The sequence below is a fragment of the Equus asinus genome, chromosome 6, assembly GCF_041296235.1.
Source record: "Equus asinus isolate D_3611 breed Donkey chromosome 6, EquAss-T2T_v2, whole genome shotgun sequence".
In the NCBI taxonomy this organism is placed as follows: Eukaryota; Metazoa; Chordata; class Mammalia; order Perissodactyla; family Equidae; genus Equus; species Equus asinus.
The window spans coordinates 63,046,903-63,067,386 of NC_091795.1; the positions used below are offsets into that span (position 1 = coordinate 63,046,903).

At 45.5% G+C, this 20,484-nt stretch overlaps 1 protein-coding gene across 1 annotated transcript in view; it reads left to right on the plus strand.

The window, feature by feature from the left end:
• The window catches only part of STPG4 (sperm-tail PG-rich repeat containing 4), a 51,116-nt gene extending 32,174 nt beyond the window's left edge, over positions 1–18,942 (plus strand). Inside the window, exons 6-7 of the mRNA XM_070512141.1 lie at positions 15,149–15,176; positions 17,771–18,942. Coding sequence (XP_070368242.1) covers positions 15,149–15,176; positions 17,771–17,856 — 114 coding nt within the window. The 3' untranslated portion in view covers positions 17,857–18,942. The remainder of the gene's footprint in view (positions 1–15,148; positions 15,177–17,770) is intronic.
• The last annotated feature ends 1,542 nt before the right edge of the window (positions 18,943–20,484 follow it).

Consider the following 20,484-nt stretch of genomic DNA (forward strand, 5'->3'; position numbering starts at 1 on the left):
TCCTGGTTCAGTTTGGGGAGGTTGTAAGAGTCTAGGAATTTGTCCATTTCTTCTAGGTTGTTCAATTTGTTGGCATATAGTTTGTCATAGTATTCTCTTATGATCCCTTGTATTTCTTTGGTATCTGTTGTGATTTCTCCTCTCTCATTCCTAATTTTATTTATTTGAGATTTCTCTCTTCTTTTCTTGGTGAGACTGGCTAAGGGTTTGTTGATTTTGTTAATTTTTTCGAAGAACCAACTCTTTGTTTCATTGATCCTTTCTACTGTCTTTTTTGTTGCAATATCGTTTATTTCTGCTCTTATTTTTATTATTTCCCTCCTTCTGCTGACTCTGGGCTTTGTTTGTTCTTCTTTTCCTAATTCTGTTAGGTGTCGTTTGAGGTTGCTTATGTGAGCTTTTTCTTGTTTAGTGAGGTGAGCCTGTATTGCAATGAATTTCCCTCTTAGGACTGCCTTTGCTGCATCCCAAATGATTTGGTATGACGTGTTCTCATTTTCATTTGTCTCCAGATAATATTTGATTTCTTCTTTCATTTCTTCAATAATCCATTGTTTGTTCAGTAGCGTGTTGTTTAGTCTCTACATTTTTGCACCTTTCTCTGCTTTATTCTTGTAGTTGATTTCTAGTTTCATAGCATTATGATCAGAAAAGATGCTTGATATTATTTCAACTCTCTTGTATTTATTGATGCTTGCTTTGTTTCCCAAAATATGGTCAATCCTTGAGAATGTTCCATGCACACTTGAGAAGAATGTGTAACCTGCTGTTTTTGGATGAAGTGTTCTATATATATCTATTAAGTCCATCTGGTCTAGCTTTTCATTTAATTCTATAATTTCCTTGTTGATTTTCTGTCTGGATGTTCTATCCATTGGTGTTAATGGGGTGTTGACGTCCCATACTATTATTGTATTGTTGTTGATGTCTTCTTTTAGTTCTATTAAGAGTTGCTTTACAAATTTTGGTGCTCCTGTGTTGGGTGCATATATATTTATAAGTGTTATGTCTTCTTGGTGGAGAGTCCCTTTTATCATTATATACTGTCCCTCTTTGTCTTTCTTTATCTGTTTTGCTTTGAAGTCTACTTTGTCTGATATTAGTATAGCGACACCTGCTTTCTTTTGTTCATTATTAGCTTGGAGTATTGTCTTCCATCCCTTCACTCTGAGTCTGTGTTTGTCTTTGGGGCTGAGGTGTGTTTCCTGGAGGCAGCATATTGTTGGGTCTTGTTCTTTGATCCATCCTGCCACTCTGTGTCTTTTGATTGGAGAGTTCAATCCATTTACATTTAGAGTGATTATTGAAATGTGGGGGCCTACCACTGCCATTTTATGTCTTGTTTTCTGGTTCTCTTCAATTTCCTTTGTTTCTCGTCCCATGGTTTAGTCTGTTCTGATGGAGAGCTGCTACTCTCTGTTGTTGTCCTTCTACTTATCTCCTTTGCTCTTGGTTTTGTAGCCCCTTTCCTTTTTTTGATTTTTCAGGAATGAGGGTTTTCCTGAGCATTTCTTGAAGAGGAGGTTTTGTGGCAATGAATTCCCTTAATTTTTGTTTATCTGGGAAAGTTTTTATTTCTCCATCATATTTGAAGGATATTTTCGCTGGGTAGAGAATTCTCGGCTGCAGGTTTTTGTCCTTCAGATTTTTGAATATATTGTTCCACTCTCTTCTAGCCTGTAAAGTTTCTGCTGAGAAATCTTCTCATAGCCTGATGGGGGTTCCGTTGTGGGTTAATTTCTTCTGCCTGGCTGCCCTTAGTATTCTCTCCTTGTCGTTGACTTTTGCTAGCTTCACTACTATATGCCTCAGGGTTGGTCTTCTTGCATTGATAAAGTTTGGAGATCTATTGGCTTCTGTCACATGAAGTTCCATCTCTCTCCCCAGGTTTGGGAAGTTCTCAGCCATTATTTCTTTGAATAGGCTTTCTGCCCCCTTCTCCCTCTCTTCTCCCTCTGGTATACCTATAATCCTTACGTTGCATCTCCTAATTGTGTCTGATAATTCTCAGAGAGTTTCTTCATTTCTTTTTAGTCTTACTTCTCTCTCCTCCTCTGCCTGCAGCATTTCTATATTCTTATCTTCCAAATTGCTAATTCTTTCCTCCATATTATCAGCCCTACTGTTCAGTGCATCTAGATTCTTCTTAATCTCCTCTATTGTGTTCTTCATTTCCAGTATTTCTGTTTGGTTCTTCTTTATAGTATCAAACTCTTTTGTGACATAGCTCCTGAACTTGTTGAGTTGTCTATCTGAATTCTCTTTTAACTCATTGAGTTTTTTAATGATGGCTGATTTGAAGTCATCATCATTTAGGTATATTTCATTGTCTTTGGGATTGTTTTCTGTGTATTTGTCATTTTCCTTCTGTTCTGGAGATTTAATATATTTTTTCATATTGCTTGATGGTGTAGATTTGTGCCTCTATATAGAGATAGAGTTTAGTTACTGCTTCCACTTGTTTCTACTGGTGTGGTGGGGGGACAGCTGTTTATACTGCACCAACCAGGAACCCTATCAGCTGTTGCTAACTGGGCCTGGGCCCCTCCTCGTAGTCACAGTGGTCCTGTGGGTTCCCTCTTCAGCTGTGGGGGCCGTCACAAGGGGGCTTCAGGCTGCTGGTGCCTACTGTTGCAGCCCACCTAGACGTGCTCCCTCCTTAGGGTCTGCAGCGGTGTTATGGGCTTTCCCAGTGGCCAGGGGCAGGATCACTTATATTTGCAGCTCTGTCACTGTCGGCACCCACAAAATCTCACTTGTCCACTATGGGTCACAGCAGAGCTATGGGCATCTTCTGCAGTCTGTGGTTAGCTCACCTAGCTATGCTATGTTTGTCTCAGGGTCTTCCAGCCTTGTGGTTGCCGGGTGGGTGCTCTCTACTAGTGCTGTGCAGAGGCTATCACTGAGGCTGCTGTGAGACTGTAGAGTTTCCCCCTGGGCCACGGAGCTGGGTTGCTGGAACTCCACCCAGCCCCAGTCCTCTCCCCTAGGATCTTGAGGAGCCCCTTGCCCTGTCTGGGGGATAGCCGGAGACCTTGAGTTCAGTGGCAGCTGGCCGGCTGCTGCCTTGCCTGGGATTCTCCTCTTCGTGACCCTCCCGGCGTTGTGGATGCTGGGCGGGGCCTCTCCGCTAATGGCAGGTAGAGACTTTGCCTGCTGCCAGGGTGGAACTCTGGAGTATCCCCCCCCAGGCCGCAGAGCCGGCCGCTGGAGCTCCACCTAGCCCCAGTCCTCTCCCAGGAGATCTCCGGTAGCCCCAAGCCCTGCCCAGGCAAAAGCTTGGTCAGTGAGGCTGGCGGCGGCAGCTGGCGGGCCGCCGCCCTGTTTGGGATTCTCTCTGGGAGCCTCCCGGCGTTGTGGATGCTGGGTGGGGCCTCTCTGCTAATGGCAGGTAGAGACTTTGCCTGCTGCCCGGACGGAACTCTGGAGTTTCCCCCCTGGGGCTGCGGAGCCAGCCGCTGGAGCTCCATGCAGCCCCAGTCCTCTCCCAGGAGATCTCCGGTAGTCCCGAGCCCCTCCCGGGCGATAGCCCGGTCAGTGGGGCTGGGGGCAGCAGCTGGCAGGCCACCGCCCCATTTGGGATTCTCTCCAGGAGCCTCCCGGCGTTGTGGATGCTGGGAGGGGCCTCTCCACTAATGGCAGGTGGCTTTTAATCTTTAAATACCAATGGAAGGTTGTATACTTATTGGCTATTTCAATTATTGTTGAAATGATAATAATTGATTATGGATCAGCAGAATTGTTTCATCCGTAGGAAAGATTGTGACAAGAGTATTTATGTGAGGATTCTGGGATAGATGCCAGAAGACATGTGCTACCCTAAGAAAAAGGCCTTTTTGCACCCACAGAAAAAAACTGTATTGGAAACTTCTACCAGCTGTTATTCCCTTTTAGCACCTTGGTAATAATAACTATGCCCCACAAATCCCAAGACCCAGAGGTCGGGTTCCCTCATCGCAGGATTTTTTAAAAGAGGAGAGAACAATCTGTAACAAGGCCCCACTCATTCTTATCCAAGCAAATCCAGTAAACTGAAACTCGTCACTTGTGGTTTCTCTTCCCCTCCCCTCTCTCTTTAATTGATTTAATTGTTTTAATAAATTACTCAAATAAACCTCTTGACCTACCAAAAAATTGCATGAGTTTCGTTCCCTCCTGAATGTGTTTCAAAATGCAGGCATTAAGGATATCAGAGATTCTGCACAACTCCTTTGAACATGTAGGGACCACTGATGACTTTAATACTCCCATTAGGGTAAAGAGGAGTAAGGAAGATTTTATTTTGCTAAATCTTTTTTCCCCAGTATCGACTTGGTGTGTGGACTATAGAGACCCGGGGCTCTTCCATCTTTTGCTGGGGGGAGCATACACTAATACAGCCCCCTGGAAAGCAGTTTGGCAGCATATGTTGAGCTATAAAAGCTGTTTATATGTTTTAGCCCACTAATTCCATTTTGAGAAAACCCTCCTAAAGTGATAATCTCATATATAACAATATTCATCTATACAAAGATATCATCAAGGGATTATTTATAATAGCAAAGTAACCACAGCAAAAATTTAATATCCAGTAGAAGAGAAATAGCTAAAAAAGAATATTACATATTCACTCAAAGGAATATTTTACAGTCATTAGAATTATTGTTAAAATTATAAAATAGTGCCAAAAATGTTTATGACCTAAAGTGTAGAGAAAAAATGCAGGACACAAATTGGCATGTATATTATGATTAAAATAATGTAAGAAAAATCGTGTATAAAAAACAGGAATGCACCAAAATGCTTTTTGTGCCTATGCTGAGGTGCTGTGATTAAGGGTGATTGTTTACTTCCTTTCTCTCTTTTCCATTGCTTTTATAATTTTTCAAAATATAATTTTTTTTTTTTGCGGAAGATTAGCCCTGAGCTAACTACTGCCAATCCTGCTCTTTTTGCTGAGGAAGACTGGCCCTGAGCTAACATCCATGCCCATCTTCCTCTACTTTATTTGTGGGATGCCTACCACAGCATGGCTTTTGCCCAAGCGGTGCCATGTCTGCACCCAGGATTTGAACCGGCGAACCTGGGGCTGCCGAGAAGTGGAACATGTGAACTTAACTGCTGCGCCACTGGGCCGGCCCCTGAAAGTATAATTTTTTAAGGTCAGAAAACAAGTAGTGTTTGAGCAAAAGAGCCATCAAAATGGTCAACATAAAAATATTTTGTTAAATAAAAATAGTGACACTTATTACTACATAATTAGGACTCAGTCATTCATAGGATTTGAGACTTCCAGTGATTTGCTGAGCAGATCCTTTGCAGTTATTATTTCTCACAGTTGTATATAAAGTGAAAAATGAGACATGCACGTCTTTCCTGACAGTAGGAATAACATCTTACAATGTCAAACGAAAATGGGTTTCTTTTATTGCATGTCAGAAATATTTCAAGATGTTTCTGTATTTCTTAAAGCCTGACAAGCCTATAAAAAATAAGGAAAGGATTAGATAAACAGGAATGAGTCTGTACAGATACAATGAGCCTTATATGATTTGTGCGTTTTAGTCGCGTTTAATAATAGGAGTGTGAAAGGGGGATAGCAGGTCTGTGGCGTAGTGTCTGCATCAAAACTGGTGTGATGAAAGAATGCTGAATCAGTCCAGCTTTTTTTGTATTTAAGGAATTAGTTCTATTAAAAACTAAGCTGATAGTTTAAAATTCCATGAGGAAGATAATCAGTAAACATGGTCAGATTGAATGGAGCCAAACATAAATTGACTTCTGCTTGAATGGAATCTGAAAGTTAAGATGATGAAAGTAGGTCCCAGCCTCAATCTCCTCAAAGACGAGTTCACTTGTAGGTAACATTTTTGGAAAAATATAACCTTTCAAATGTAGCTACAGATGTACTAGATATATTTAAGAAAAAGATACCCTAGCAATTTTTCTCTTAAAAAAATCTGTGCGACTTTCCCAGTGCTATTAACACCAGCAGAGTCATATATCCCTGTCTGGCTGTGAGTGTGAAGAATTTCCTGCCCTCCTTTCTTATAAGAATATCTTGACTGGGATCAGGAAAAAGAGAATGTATTAGGATTTTTTCAGTTGCAAGCGACAGAAACCCATCCCGAATTAGCTTAAGAAACAATAAAAGCATAATGGTGGGATGGAATTATTGGTGCACATTATTGCCTCTGGCATGTTGGCCACTGATTTCTCTTTCTCCATCCTTTGGACGTACTCTCTCCATGAGCTGGGCAAGACGGCCATCAGCATCCGCAGATGCACGCCTGCCTGCTTAGCTACCGCAGTGTGAAAAGTCAGGCTCTTCTGATTGGCCAGGTGAGGGTCATGTGCCTGCTCCAGACCAGCCGCTGTGACCAGAGGTCGTGGGTTGCCAGGTCGGCCCGAAGTTCTGGGGCAGAAGTACCACCTCAGATTTCTAACGACGATGGGGCGGTTATCTAGAAAACGGAGGATGGGCCAGCGAACACCTGCAGCAATTCTGAATTACCTGGGGGTCCCTAACACTGCGTTCCTGTAAAAACTGAACTTTTAGGGTGGGCAGGTTTGTGATCCCTCAGTGTTGGCCCGACCACACGGCCCCCTACCTGGAAACCCAGACGGTCACAGTTTCTGTCCCGGCAGAGATAAGCACTACCCAGCCAGACTTCAGAGGTACGGTCAAGTCTTAATTTCACAAATGTGAAAAACTTTTGGGCCCTGACAGGTTTGCTTCTACCCCGCCCACCAGCATGCATGTCTCCCTTCTTTCCCCTTTGAACCTGTAGACCCAAAGTTAGAGAATTCTGGAATTCCCCGGGCTGGGTGTGCCTTGCCCCATGCCTCCTCCAGAATTCCCGGGGAGGCAGCTGTAGCTTCCCTCTGTGCTGGCCTCCTGTGGGCTTCTACCCTCCTTGCCAGGGCGTCTGTTTTCTTTTGGGGGCAACGTATTCCAGCTGTCACACCCATGCCACCAAATATTGGGGAGATCATTTTTATCACCCCATCTAGTAATTTCAGTTTGTGTTGCTTATTGCTTATGTTTTACACGTGTATATATAGACATTTGGGGCCATAAATTTTATTTCCGACCCTTTCTCTCTTCAAGTATGATTCATTGGAAGTTGTTTGTGCCTAGGATCAATAGGGATGGACGATGTGCTCTCTCTAGGTTCCCTTTACCCTTATGATTTTAAAGAAAAGTACCTTAGAACTAAGTGACAGGGGCCGGCCCCATGGCCGAGTGGTTATGTTTGCGCGCTCTGCTTCGGGAGCCGGGGCTTCACAGGTTGGATCCTGGGCGTGGACATGGCACTGCTCATCAGGCCATGCTGAGGCTGCATCCCACATCCCACATGCCACAACTAGAAGGAGCTATGACTAAAATATACAACTATGTACTGGGGGGATTTGGGGAGAAAGAGTAGAAAAAATAAATAAAGACAATTTAAAAAAAATAAAGGAACTAAGTGATACCTCCCAGCATCGAGAGGCGAGGTCAGTAACTGGCTCTGGCTCCCACTGCTGAGGTGCTAAGTCATTTGTTTTTAACCCCGCTGAGCCTCACTTTCTCATCCATTAAGTGGAGGGAATTGTGTTTCCCTGCACGAGGCTAGTTTGAGCCTCAGAGGAGACTGGGTATGTGCAGGGAGGCCAGGAGCTCGAGATGGCGGGGGTGGGGCGGCTCTCTGGCGGTGCTGAGGGTCGGTGGGGAGCTCACAGGGGGCAGCAGTGGAGACTGTCTGCTGAGCCTGCTTGAGACGAGGCTGGAGAGGTGCCCTGGAAGACCAGGCCTGCAAACGAGAAGGCTTCAGAGCGCTGAGTGCTTGCAGAGATTGGAAATACAAGGGTGACACTCAGCATTTTACATCTGCAATTAAATTGTAAAATCATCCTAAGTGTTAATACATGTGTAAACAAACCAACACAGGGGTGACTGTCATGAGGAAGTTGGATTTCAGGTCCCTGACTCTATTTTTTGACAGGAGCCCCTGCACTTTTTATTTTGTTTTTGGGACGCAGTGAATTTGTCCCAAGAGGGTTACAATGAGTAACATCCTCCTCGCTAGGCTCGCCTACAAGGCGCTGTGTGTTTCGGCCTTCCTGGTCTTTCCTATGACTGCTTCCTACACAGACCCTTCCTCCAGCCCTTTGCCTTGCAGATTCCCCTCCTCATTCTTTAGGTCTCAGCTCAAATGTACTTCCTTTAGGGGCTTCTCAGGCCCCTCAGACCAGATCAGTTTACCCTCTTATATGCTCTCCATAGCACCCTATATGTCCCTTTGTATACTCCACACATTTGTCATCATATTTTTTGGTAAGGTGTATTTTCCCTACTAGAATGTAAGCCCTGTGAGAGTAGGAAACATGTATCTTGTCAATTAAGACTGAGTTCTGCTACAAGTAACAGAGACCCCAAATAACAATACCGTTGTCCCCCGGTATCCGTGGGAGATTTATTCCAGGACACTCCATGGATACCAAATTCCACGGATGCTCAAGTCCCTTACTGTAGAAAATGGTATAGTACCATGTGCATAGTTGGCCCTCTGCAAAACCCATGGATACGGAGGGCCAACTGTACTATTATAAACAGGATAAGAACATATTTCTCTCTTGTATAAAGTGCCTGCAGCAGGTGGTTTAGGGCTGGTGTGGCAACTCCACAGCATCAGATTTCTGCTGAGCACGAGGCTCTGCTCAGTGTGGCTTCCATTCCCATGGTCCCAGAGAGCCGACAACATGGGACCAGCTAGCAAGCAGGAGGGCGGGGAAGGTGGTCAAGCTGCCCTCTCCATAAGGATGCTCCTTGGAATTTACATCCATCTCTTCCACCTCCATCCTGTTGGCCAGAGAGTAGCCATGTGGCTACCTAGCTGTAGGGGAGGCTGGGAAATTTAGTTTTTATTCTGGGTAGACATAAGCCCAATTAAAGATTGTTCTAATACTAAGGAATAGGAGAACAGACATTGGGAAACAATCACATACCCCTGTATTCTCGACTCCCGGCGTGCTGGCTGGCACATTGTATATTAGTTGAATGGAGAAATGAGCTGAACATGTCTGCACTCATTTGCTAGGGCTGCCGTAACAAAGCACTACACACTGAGTGGCTTAAACAGCAGAAATTTATTGTCTTACGGTTCTAGAGGCTACAAGTCCAAGACCAAGGTGCCGGCAGTGTGGTTTCCTTCTGAGTGCTGCGAGGGAGAATCTGGCCCGTGCCTCTCTCAGAACTCCTGGAGGTTTGCTGGCATCATTGGCATTCCTCGGTTTGTAGATCTCTGCCTTCATCTTCACGTGGTATTTTCCCTGTGTGTGTGTCTCTGCGTCCAAAATTCTCCTTTTTATAAAGGACACCATTCCTATTGGATTAGGGCCCACCCTAGTGATCTCATCTTAACTAATTACATCTGGAATGACCCTATTTCCAAAAAAGAGTTCTGAGGTACTTGGGAATTCAAAATTCACAGGACTTATGAATTTTGGGGGTACATCATTCAACATTCAACATAATTTAACACAACAGAAATTCATAGGATTTATGAATTTCGGGGAGACAGAATTCAACATGTAAAAACTTGGGATAACTTCATCTCTTCTCACACAGTCTTTCAGAGGCAGCTGGCACCATTTAATTCCTAAGCAGTGTTGTATAGATTAGCCAGTCCTATCCTCTCAGCCCTGGGGGAGGAGTGTGTTCATTGGGGGGGGGGGGGGGAGACGGGGGGGCGGGGCAGAGCAGGGCTTACCAAGACCTATTAGTGTGCAGAGTGTTATTGCGCGTTAGGGCTTGAAACCAAATATGCAAGTCAGGCTCCATCATGGTATGATGGGGACCCAGGAACACTCCAGAAAAGTGAGTGGGGCCCATGCATTCTGAGTCCTTTGCAGTAGGTGGAAAGCTCCCTCCAGTAACGTCCTGTGGCCCACTGAGATCATACTTCGGTCGTACAGGCCAGATACACCAGGGCCTGGTTTAGGATCTTGACGCCATGCAGCGAGCTCAGCCCTCACTCTGCACCATCCCAGCCCCTCACACCCTCACTGATTCTTTTGTGGTGTCTTTGATGGCTCTGTCTGTGCCCCTCACCGGACAGTAAACTCCTCTGAGGTGGAAGATAGTGTTTTATTCATCTGTGTAATCCCTGCCCCTCCTGCTGGTTCAAGTTGCCCTCAAGGAGAAACTCAATTAAACAGGAATTTTTCAAAGGGAAAAGAAAGATATTATCATGTCAGGAGAGTTGAGATGTAACCATGCCCCAGAGTAGAGGAATGGTGACTATAAAGGTTTCCTGTAGTTTCTTTTGGCAGCAGGTTCTGGGATACTAGGAAGGTGACATTTCTATTCTCTCTTGGCACCAAATGCCAATGGTCTTTGAAAGGTTTGGCTTCGGGAACCCCGGAGTTGCCAAAGCATGGCCCTGACAATAGCAGAGTTTAAGAAATGGCCCATCTGACTTGTGCAAGAGCTGCTTAGTACCACCTGATGAACCCGGGCGCCACCCTTCACCCGCGCATCCTGCACGATGCGAACCAAGGCTCTGGGGCACGCTCAGTGATCCCCAGTGAATGAGGGGGAAGAATCCCCAACTTCAAGGAAGACTAGTGCTCAGTTCAAACGTCTTTCTTGTTTTAAACACCCTCTCAATGAACCAGGTCCATTCTCGACACACCTTCAGAGGCATCCTGGGCCATGTCCCCTTCCCTCCGTTCTTGCTCTGCCCACTCGTGCCATCCTCGGATGGGGCGGAAGTGGGAAGCTGGAGCTGCTTCGTACCCATTGCAGGACTCTGCCCTAATCATTACTTCTACTTAGAACAGCATTCCTCTTGCTTCTGGAATATGAACTTTGGCCTGTCTCCACTTCCCTAATGTTCTCGCTTAAAAGATTCCATCTGACACGTGTGGGGCAAATAGCATTCAGTAATTTCTTTCTGCCCTAAGTCTTAGTCCCTTTGATTCAGATGACCAAGCCCAGGCAGGGAAGCTGCTGGAGGGCACGGGCACACATCAGTGCTTCGCCAGGCCTGGCACCTGGACTCCCAAGGAGCTCATGACTTGAAAGCTTAGAAATGAAAGCCACATTAGGCCTGGGGGAAAAAGGTGCAGGTTGTAGTGTTTCTTAGCCATCCTGCAGACAGCTGGGCTGTCATAGGCATGGAGTCAATGGTAGCACACTCAGCAGCATCTTTTGCCCCAGCTACCATGCTGGCTTGAGAACCCTGCATTTATGATGGCCAAACCAAAGGGACGTTGCACAAACTGTTCCTGTCCAGATTCCCCTGACTTTTTATGCCTTTGTTTTTATGGTGGCTCAGATTTCTCCAGTGGGCGTGCAGATGTCACTCCATAGAGAAAACCTCACCCTGATAGTAATCTCTGCCCTATGTATGCATTAGTTTAAAAACATTACTTCTCTTTTCATCATTTTCATCTTTCTGCCATGAGTTGTAAAATTATGAGGCGCATCCATCTCTTGATTATCAGACTTGTGCTTGGTGTTAATAACAGACTCCATTCATGGTGGAGTAATTGAGAATGGCAGCCCTAATTACACTGCCATGCCACCCACAGGAGCACGTCCGTGGAGGGTCTGCAGTTGGGTGCTTGATCTGCCAAATCCGTTGGGCTAATTCGTGGCCCAGCCTTACCTATGATAAGGATCTTACAGTATATATTTCTCCGTTCTAACCTTCCTATTTGTTTCATCTTTTTTCCCCTACCTCCTTTTTTCCTTTACCCAATTTCCATATTCATTTATCTATACATTAGATATATATTTTTTCATATTTCAAGAGCACTCAAGTCCATTGTAGAAAAATTAGGAAATGCCTTTAGTAAAAAAAGAAACAAAAAAAACTGTTTTATGCACTCCAGTTTTTTTATGCACTTTTTTTTTATTGAGTTAATGATAGGTTACAATCTTGTGTGATTTCAGTTGTACATTAATGTTTGTCACTCGTGTTGTAGGTGCACCACTTCACCCTTTGTGCCCACCCCGCACCCCACCTTTCCCCTGGTAGCCACTAAACTGTTCTCTTTGTCCACATTTTTAAATTCCTCATATGAGTGGAGTCATACACAGATTTTCCTTCTCTAACTGGCTTATTTCACTTAACATAATTCCCTCAAGGTCCATCCATGTTGTTGCAAATGGGACGATTTTGTTCTGTTTTGCAGCTGAGTAGTATTCCATTGTATATATGTACCACAACTTCTTTATCCATTCATCTGTTGATGGGCACTTAGGTTGCTTCCATGTCTTGGCTATTGTAAATAATGCTGCAATGAACATTGGGGTGCATAGGACTTTTGGGATTGCTGACTTCAAGCTCTTTGCATAAATACCCAGTAGTGGGATGGCTGGATCGTATGGTAGTTCTATTTTTAATTTTTTGAGGAATCTCCATACTGTTTTCCATAGTGGCTGCACCAGTTTGCATTCCCACCAGCAGTGTATGAGGGTTCCTTTTTCTCCGCAACCTCTCCCCAACATTTGTTGCTATGAGTTTTAGATATTTTTGTCATTCTAATGGGTGTAAGGTGATATCTTAGTGTAGTTTTGATTTGCATTTCCCTGATGATCAGCGATGATGAGCATCTTTTCATGTGCCTATTGGCCATCAGTATATCTTCTTTGGAGAAATGTCTTTTCATGTCTCCAGCCCATTTTTTGATTGGGTTGTTTGATTTTTTGTTGTTGAGTTGTGAGAGTTCTTTATATATTATGGATATTAAGCCTTTGTCAGATATATGACTTGCAAATATTTTTTCCCAGTTAGTGGGTTGTTTTTTTGTTTCAATCCTGTTTTCATTTGCCTTGAAGAAGCTCTTTAGTCTGATGAAGTCCCATTTGTTTATTCTTTCTATTGTTTCCCTTCTCTGAGAAAACATGGTGTCCAAAAAGGTCCTTTTAATACTGATGTCAAAGAGTGTACTGCCTACGTTTTCTTCCAGAAGCCTTATGGTTTCAGGTCTCACCTTTAGGTCTTTGATCCATTTTGAGTTTATTTTGGTGAATGGTGAAAAAGAATGGTCAATTTTCATTCTTTTACATATGGCTTTCCAGTTTTCCCAGCACCATTTGTTGAAAAGACTTTCTTTTCTCCATTGTATGCACTCTGCTCCTTTGTCAAAGATAAGCTGTCCATAGATGTGTGGTTTTATTTCTGGGCTTTCAATTCTGTTCCATTGATCTGTGCACCTGTTTTTGTACCAGTACCATGCTGTTTTGATTACTGTAGCTTTGTAGTAAGTTTTGAAGTCAGGGATTGTAATGCCTCCCGTTTTGTTCTTTTTTCTCAGGATTACTTTAGCAATTCGGGGTCTTTCCTTGCCCCATATAAATTTTAGGATTCTTTGTTCTAATTCTGTAAAGAATGTCATTGGGATTCTGATTGGGATGGCGTTGAATCTGTAGATTGCTTTAGGTAGAACGGACATTTTAACTATGTTTATTCTTCCAATCCATGTACATGGAATGTCTTTCCATCTCCTTATGTCGTCATCCAATTCTCTCAGAAAGGCCTTGTAATTTTCATTATATAGGTCCTTCACTTCCTTAGTTAAATTTACCCCAAGGTATTTTATTCTTTTTGTTGCTATTGTGAATGTATTGTGTTCTTGAGTTCTTTTTCTGTTAGTTCGTTGTTAGTTATGCACTTTTTTTTAAGCTTGCATTTTTCTCTTCACAATATTTGGGAATAACTTTTATGTCCATAAAAATTCATCAACATTGAATGGCTGGATAGAAAAATCACAGTTTATTTAACTGGGCACACATCATTAATCATTTAGTTTTATTTCCAATTTTCAACTTTTAGAAACAATGTTATAGTGAATGCCTTTGTGGCTAAATATTTGCACACATTCTCAATTGTTTTCTTAGGACGAATTCCTGAAAGTGAAATCACTGGGTCAAAATAATAAATATACATTGTCTTTAACTTTATATTGTAAAAACTTTAAAAATATATACCACACAGACAGAATGCTGTATTGAACCCCCCGTATACCCATTCAGTAATGGTCAGCTCCTGGCCAATCTATACCCCCACCCACTTCCCCTAGTCCCTGCATTATTCAGAAACACATCCAAGACATCATGCCAGAAAGACTCATTTCTGTCAGGTAGCACAGGTATTTGAAAATAGGAGAGGAAAAAAGTGAATTATTAGAAAAAAACACAAAGGTTAACATCTTGTCTATATTATCTACTGTGATGTTTGAGCTGTTTCCATTTTCCCTGTCATATCTGGGCATAGCACTCATTTGTCTTCTAGATTCCTGCAACTATCTTGTAACCAGTCTCCTTTCTTCTTTCTCTCCCTTTGGATTGGTATATATGTTTTAAGGAGTTTCATAGCTTGCCAAATTGTGCTCCAGAAAGGCTGATCAAATTTATACTTCCATCAAAATCGTATAGGAGCATCCATGCTAATGGTTAACGTTTTGGTTTCCTTCTTTTTCTCTTTCTTTCTCATTCTCTCTCCCTCCCTTTCTTTCTCTTTTTTTTTTTCGTTGGTGAGGAAGATTATCCCTGAGCTAGCATATGTGCCAATCTCCCTCTATTTTGTATGTGGGATGCCACCACAACATGGTCTGATGAGTGGTGTGTATGTCAACACCGGGATCTGAACCTGTGAACCGGGGCCACTGAAGCAGAGCTGCCGAACTTAACCAGTACCACACGGCCGGCCCCTGTTTTCTTAGAATAAGTGTGTTTTATAAAGCTAAGAGCTCAGAGCAGCAAGTCACTGTTAACAGTCAGAGGGACAAGTGTGCGGTGAGGCATGGCAGTGTGGGGAGGGGGCCCAGGGGGGGACAAGGGGAGATGTTGACAGATCCCTTCATCTCCAGTTTTCACGGTCATCCACGCGGCGGGTAAAGCAGGTATTGCTCCCGTTCCACAATGACTTGTGCCAGGGCACACCTAAATAAGACTGTCCAAGCCCAAAGCCAGGGGTTCTTCTACTGTATCACACTGATTCATGTGTTTATTCGTGGAAGGCAAATAAAGCACTAAAATATTTCAAATGTGAGTAATTATGAAACACTCTTTTTTTTTTTTTTTTAATTTTCTATAGCGTGAGGGCCCAGGGCCAGGTCATTATGATTTGAAAATACCTTCAGCAAGTTCTGTTACTTCTTGTTTTCAATCCAGAGTACCTCGATTCTTGCCCGCCTGTTCAGTAAGTATTCTACAAGACAGGTTATGGTTGTAGGTTTTGTGGTTGTATGTATGGTTTTGTGGCTGCAAATATATATAATTTCTTGTCAAGGAAGCCAAGAGTGTAGAGCTCACACACCAGCAAGCCCTTGGCCAGCGTCAGCCTCAGAGTGACTCCAGCCCCAAAGACTGTAGCTGAATTATGAATCCAGTTGAGGTTGGCCAGCACAGTGATTAGCCATCAGTGTTATGACCTGGATGCTTTGTGGGGAAGCACCTTTAATGAATCGTGGCAAGCGCTGAGCCGTGGCTGCCCCCACCATCCAGAACTGCTGTCCTTGGGTGTGTGGCTTCTGAGAGCAAAGAGCCAGAGCAGAAGCGTTATTATTGAACCAAAGAGGACCATTAAGGCATGAGCATTCATTCTGCCCCCAAGGACTCAGGACAGACAGGGAAGAGGCTCAAGTCCCCGGAGAGATACAAAGAAGGTGGCTTCTGGGACCATGCAAGAGCCTCAGAGGCCTAGCAAAGACCAAGAAAGATCACAAAAGTATAACAGGGAGCCTATGAACGCCGCTGGTTTTTTTTTTTTTAATGCTAAAAGACAGTTTTAGTTCCCTTGGTCATATTATCCCCAGCCTCCACTCCAGTCTGAAATCCCCAAAACTTGCTGGTGTGTAGCCTTGTTTGAGATGGTTGGGGAGACAGAAATAGAAATTCTGCCTGTAAGGAAGTGGGCGCACCCCAGGAGATGAAGGATGGGTGGGAGAGGCTGGGACAGTGGGTAGGAGACGCCCAGCACTGCTGCTGTCCAGGCCTGCAGGGCACCACCACTGCCCCACCTGGGGTGCCTGGCCATCGCCTTCAGGATCTCGCTCCAGACATGCCAGCTGCGGTGTGGGGGTAGTGTGGTCTTTATCTGGAGGAATACTGGGGAGGCCTCTGGCGGTAAAATTAAAAACAGACCAGCAGCAGGAGGCTAGTGGATCCCTTCAGCCGATCCTCACACCCTAGTGGCATCACCAAGATCCAGACACAGATTTTTGAGAGCTCACAGGGCTGAGCATCCTCAGGAAGTTGGAGTTGTGTTAATCAAACTCCCAGGAAATTGATAGGGAAACCAGAAGGTATAGTCTTAATTTACAAGTGTCTACCAAGGGGGCTGGCGTCTGGGGCCACTGCTCTGTGGAGTGTCTCCTCTTAGAGGAAACTCCATGGAAGACAAGGACAACCAGAAGTTTGCTTGGTGACAGTGAAATCGGGGCTTGGGGATGGAACTGGATGTTCTCAAGGTCTGGGAACCACAACTGCTTGAGGCAGCCTCTTGAGGGGGTGACCTTGGGGGGGCCAGGCCCATGAACCTCCTGCTCTGTGGGCTGGTCTTCCAAGACTCCACATGCTCATTGCTTCCTCATCAATAGCACAAATAAAGGCTCCCACTTCCTTTGACGGCTGGCCAGGGCTTGATTAGATTTCCAGGCTGCTCCTCTGCTTTTGGCAAGGGAAACATCCTGTCATTTAAAGCGGCTTCTGCAGGCAGCTGATCTCCTCCACTCTGGGCTGACTGCTCTGTCCCACCCTGAGGGTAATCCTCTTTCCACTCTCACTGTCTCCTGGAGAGATAACAAACTGCAGAAAGGATGAAAATGACAAGTAGGTGATAATGGGGAATAATAATAGTGGTGGTAGCTACCATGTGGAGTGCTGGCTGCCAGCCTGGCCTAGTGCTGTCTGTCCTAGAGGGCCTCCAGTGAGCCTCAGAACCTCACTTGTGGGGCGAGGCCTGGGAAGCACACGGCCCAGGGTCACACTGAGCCACTGGTGGTGGGACTAGAACTCAAACCCAGGTGGCCTGTGTGACATTTAAACCCTTCCCTTAACCACACACACAGACACTGGTGTCTCCCCAACAGACTCCAGATAAAATTCTTGTGGGTTTCAAGAATATGTGCACACAGCCCAGCGTGGGAAACACTGACCTAAGACATCGAAGTCTTAGTCTATGAAAGTGACACATTTGCATTTTATCACTACAGAAGAGAAGCTTTGTTTAAATAATTGGCACAAGAATTTTTTTTTTTAAATTTCATCAAAATGAAAATCTGACTTTTAAAAACTAGAACTTGTAGATCCCGTGAGCATGCTTTTGATCCTGGGGTCCACAGACCCTTGTAGAGAAACAGCTTACTATATTACACTGGGTCAATGTTAGAAGCACATGGGTTTGGGCTTCTGAGGTCCACCACCCAGGTCAGAGTCCATTCTCTCCAACCTCTTACCACTAGACTGAGGTCATTAGAGGGGAGGACAGTGGCATTCCCAGCGACAGTGCTTTGAGCGGATGTGGGATGTGAGCCCGCCTCCCCTGCAGGTCTAGGCTGTTACTTGCTTGTCCACCCTTCTCTCAGCCCCTCTGCAGCTGTGGGGAGAGCCTCTGACAGGAGCAGCCTCAGCTCCAAGGACATGCTCCGATTCTAGGCTGCACCAGCTTCAACCCAGGCCCTTGTCTCCCTCCGTGGGATTTGCCAGCCACGTCTGAGCCAACATCCAGGCTCAGGAGGCTCCAGGGTTTGGTGTCACTATCTCATCAGTCTCTGTTTTCTGTTCTGTTTTCAGAAAACCCCGGGCCCAGGAGCGTACACAGCTTCAGCACAATTCCCCAAGCAGCCCGGGACCATAGCCAAAATGGGCCGAGAACATAGCCTTTTCTTCAACAACACAATTGGCTTTTAAAATAAAGCCATCTTGGTCCTATGCTGCTTTGAGTTTTAGCAAGTTCTTGTGTTTAGACAACTCTATTTTGTCTATTCTTTAGGAGGGTTTGACCACAGAACATAATCAATTGCCAGGGTCACCATCTAGCCCTCTCATCTGCAATAGTCCCAGCATAATTTCCAATTCACTCTCAGAAGTGTCCTAGTTTGAATAATAAATTATATGTCCACCCTGCTTATTGTCAAAGGGTGTATTCCACGAGACTGTGCCTCCAGGCTTCTCTTGCAGCAGCTCCCCGGGCCCTGATAAGTCCAGGCTGTGCTCTGTGTGGCCTCGGGCTCTGCAGCTGGGTCTCAACTGCACTAGGACCCTAGGGTTGTCATCCCTCCTGGCCTCGTGGAGACTTCCATGGGGGGTTGGCATTCAGCTGAGGCCAAGCTGAGCTTGACAGGATCCCAACAGGTAGTTCGTTCTCTCAACTCCCTGAAAAGAACAATATTGATTCAACCTGATGAGTGTACTTTCAAGTCAACAGAAGTGTTTTGGGTATCTGCTCTGTACCAGGTGCTGTGCTAGGGTTGGGGAGTGGGGGCTTAAAAGAAAGATGAATAAGGCATGTGACTGAGTTTGGGGAGGGTTGGAGGAGAGAGAAGGCCAGAAAGGTAGTTTATGGGAGTTCCTGGCTTGAGGAAAGCTTTGGCGGCTGTGCCAAGCAGCTCCTTCTGGTGGCCTTGTGTTTGAAGCTCAGTGGCTGCCCTCACGAGGGTGACAGTTCCACTGGGAAGACAGGCCCTGGTCTCAGGAAGCTGCAAAATCGCTGTGCCCGGTACACAGAGGAGCAACATCTGACAAAGAAGGCCACAGGTGGTCAGAGCAGGGACGAGGCAGCATGGTCTGAGTGGAGAAGGACGGCCAATGCAGGAGGACAGCTTGGCTGGCACCCAAGGGACCAGGAGGCCGAAATGGGCAGAGAGGAGAGAAGGAAGAAGATGGGGGGCCAGGAACCCTGTTTGGGCGAAAGGCAGGAATAAACATTTGCTGGAGGGGAAAGAGGGAGCCTGGCCCAGCTAGAGAGGAAGGTACTACTGAGACTGGGAGGGTGGTGGGGTGGGGCTCGGTCGGAAGGCCAGAACGACATGCAGACAGAGATAGACAGACCCTATGCATGACAGCGGGTGTCTCACAAAGATTGGGGAAATTTCAAAGTCATTAACAAATGATTGGAAGGAATCTTTTTTTTTTTAACTAAAAAAAAAACCTGATATAAACGCTTATACTTTGTTATATTTTAAAAGGAAAAAAAAAAACAAAACCCACCTCTCTAGTCTTGTGAGCCCTTATAAAATGGGTGCTGGGGGCAAGGAAGGGAAGGCCGTCGTCTCACTGAATTTATTCAGGTTTCACGTTTGGGGAAGGAATACCCTGCACTGCGTTCCTTCAGAGCAGAAAGCCGCCACTTGGAGGAGCAGACGGGAGTCTCAGGAGGTGGCAGCTCTTGTCCCAGCTTGATCAGGAGATAGTTGCAGGGCAGATATTCCAAACTTTATCCTTCAAGTGGGTCGAGGGCTCCTGCAGGATCCCCATGTAATGGCTGGGGCTTCTGACAGAGGGTGCGTTCTCTGAGGTTGCACCTGGTGCTCAGGTAAGTGCTTCTAGAGAGAGAGGCAAGAGGTGGTCGTGTCTGTCCCAGTCAAGGCTCATGGATGGAAAGGTTGGGGGAGCCCTCGCACTGGCAGGGGGAAGAGGAGATTGTGTTGTAAGCATGTGGGGGCATCTCCTGGACAAGGGTGTGAACCAGGGCCTGGCTGGAACCACCTCTCTCTCCCTTTGTGTCCCCTCTGCTTCTCTCTCAGGCCTGCTTCGCTTCCCTCCAGAGGCTGGCTTTCACTGCCTTTTTATTTGTCTGGGATCTCATGTAGCTACCTCAGCATCTCCTCACGTCGTTTCCTGAGTCAACACCCTAAAATAATGTGACCACCCCAATTTGACTTGGTTCCAGTGTCAATTCCCAGGGGAGAGAATCCAATTGTCCAGTTTGGGTTAGGGCTTAGACCCTCAGTGCAGACCCAGCTGCAGGGGCCCGGCTGTGTGGGGTGCGTATAATTGGGGTGGGAGACAACTCCCTGGTGTTCTAGAAGAGAATGAAGACACTTTCAGAGGAAGAAGGGGAGGGTGTCTGGACTGGCCTGCAGGAAGGGGGTTTGGGAGGCCTGCAGAGTTCACCTGGAGATAGACCCGCTAGATAACATTCTGCAGGGCCGTCTGGACACCCTTGTGTCTTGTGTCCATTCACTAAGCTTGGCCTTTGGCTCCCATGACTTCCGTCTGTCTTTCTGGAGCTGGGGGTAGCTCAGCCCTGTCTTCCTTCCCCGTCTTGCCACTGCCTATAATGCAGCCCTCACCCTGCTCTGTGATTCTGGATGGTGTGACAGAGTCTGGCCTAGGTGTTAGCAGAGGGGGTGGGAACTGGGCGGTGAGAAGGGCGATGTTTTACTTCTCTTTGGCACATTCCAATATTTTTAATGGTATTCATACGGGTAGGGAGAGGCTTTCCCAAACAGACCAGAGGGATTCTGGATGGCTTTTTCCTGCCACGAGCCTAAAACTGGGACAAT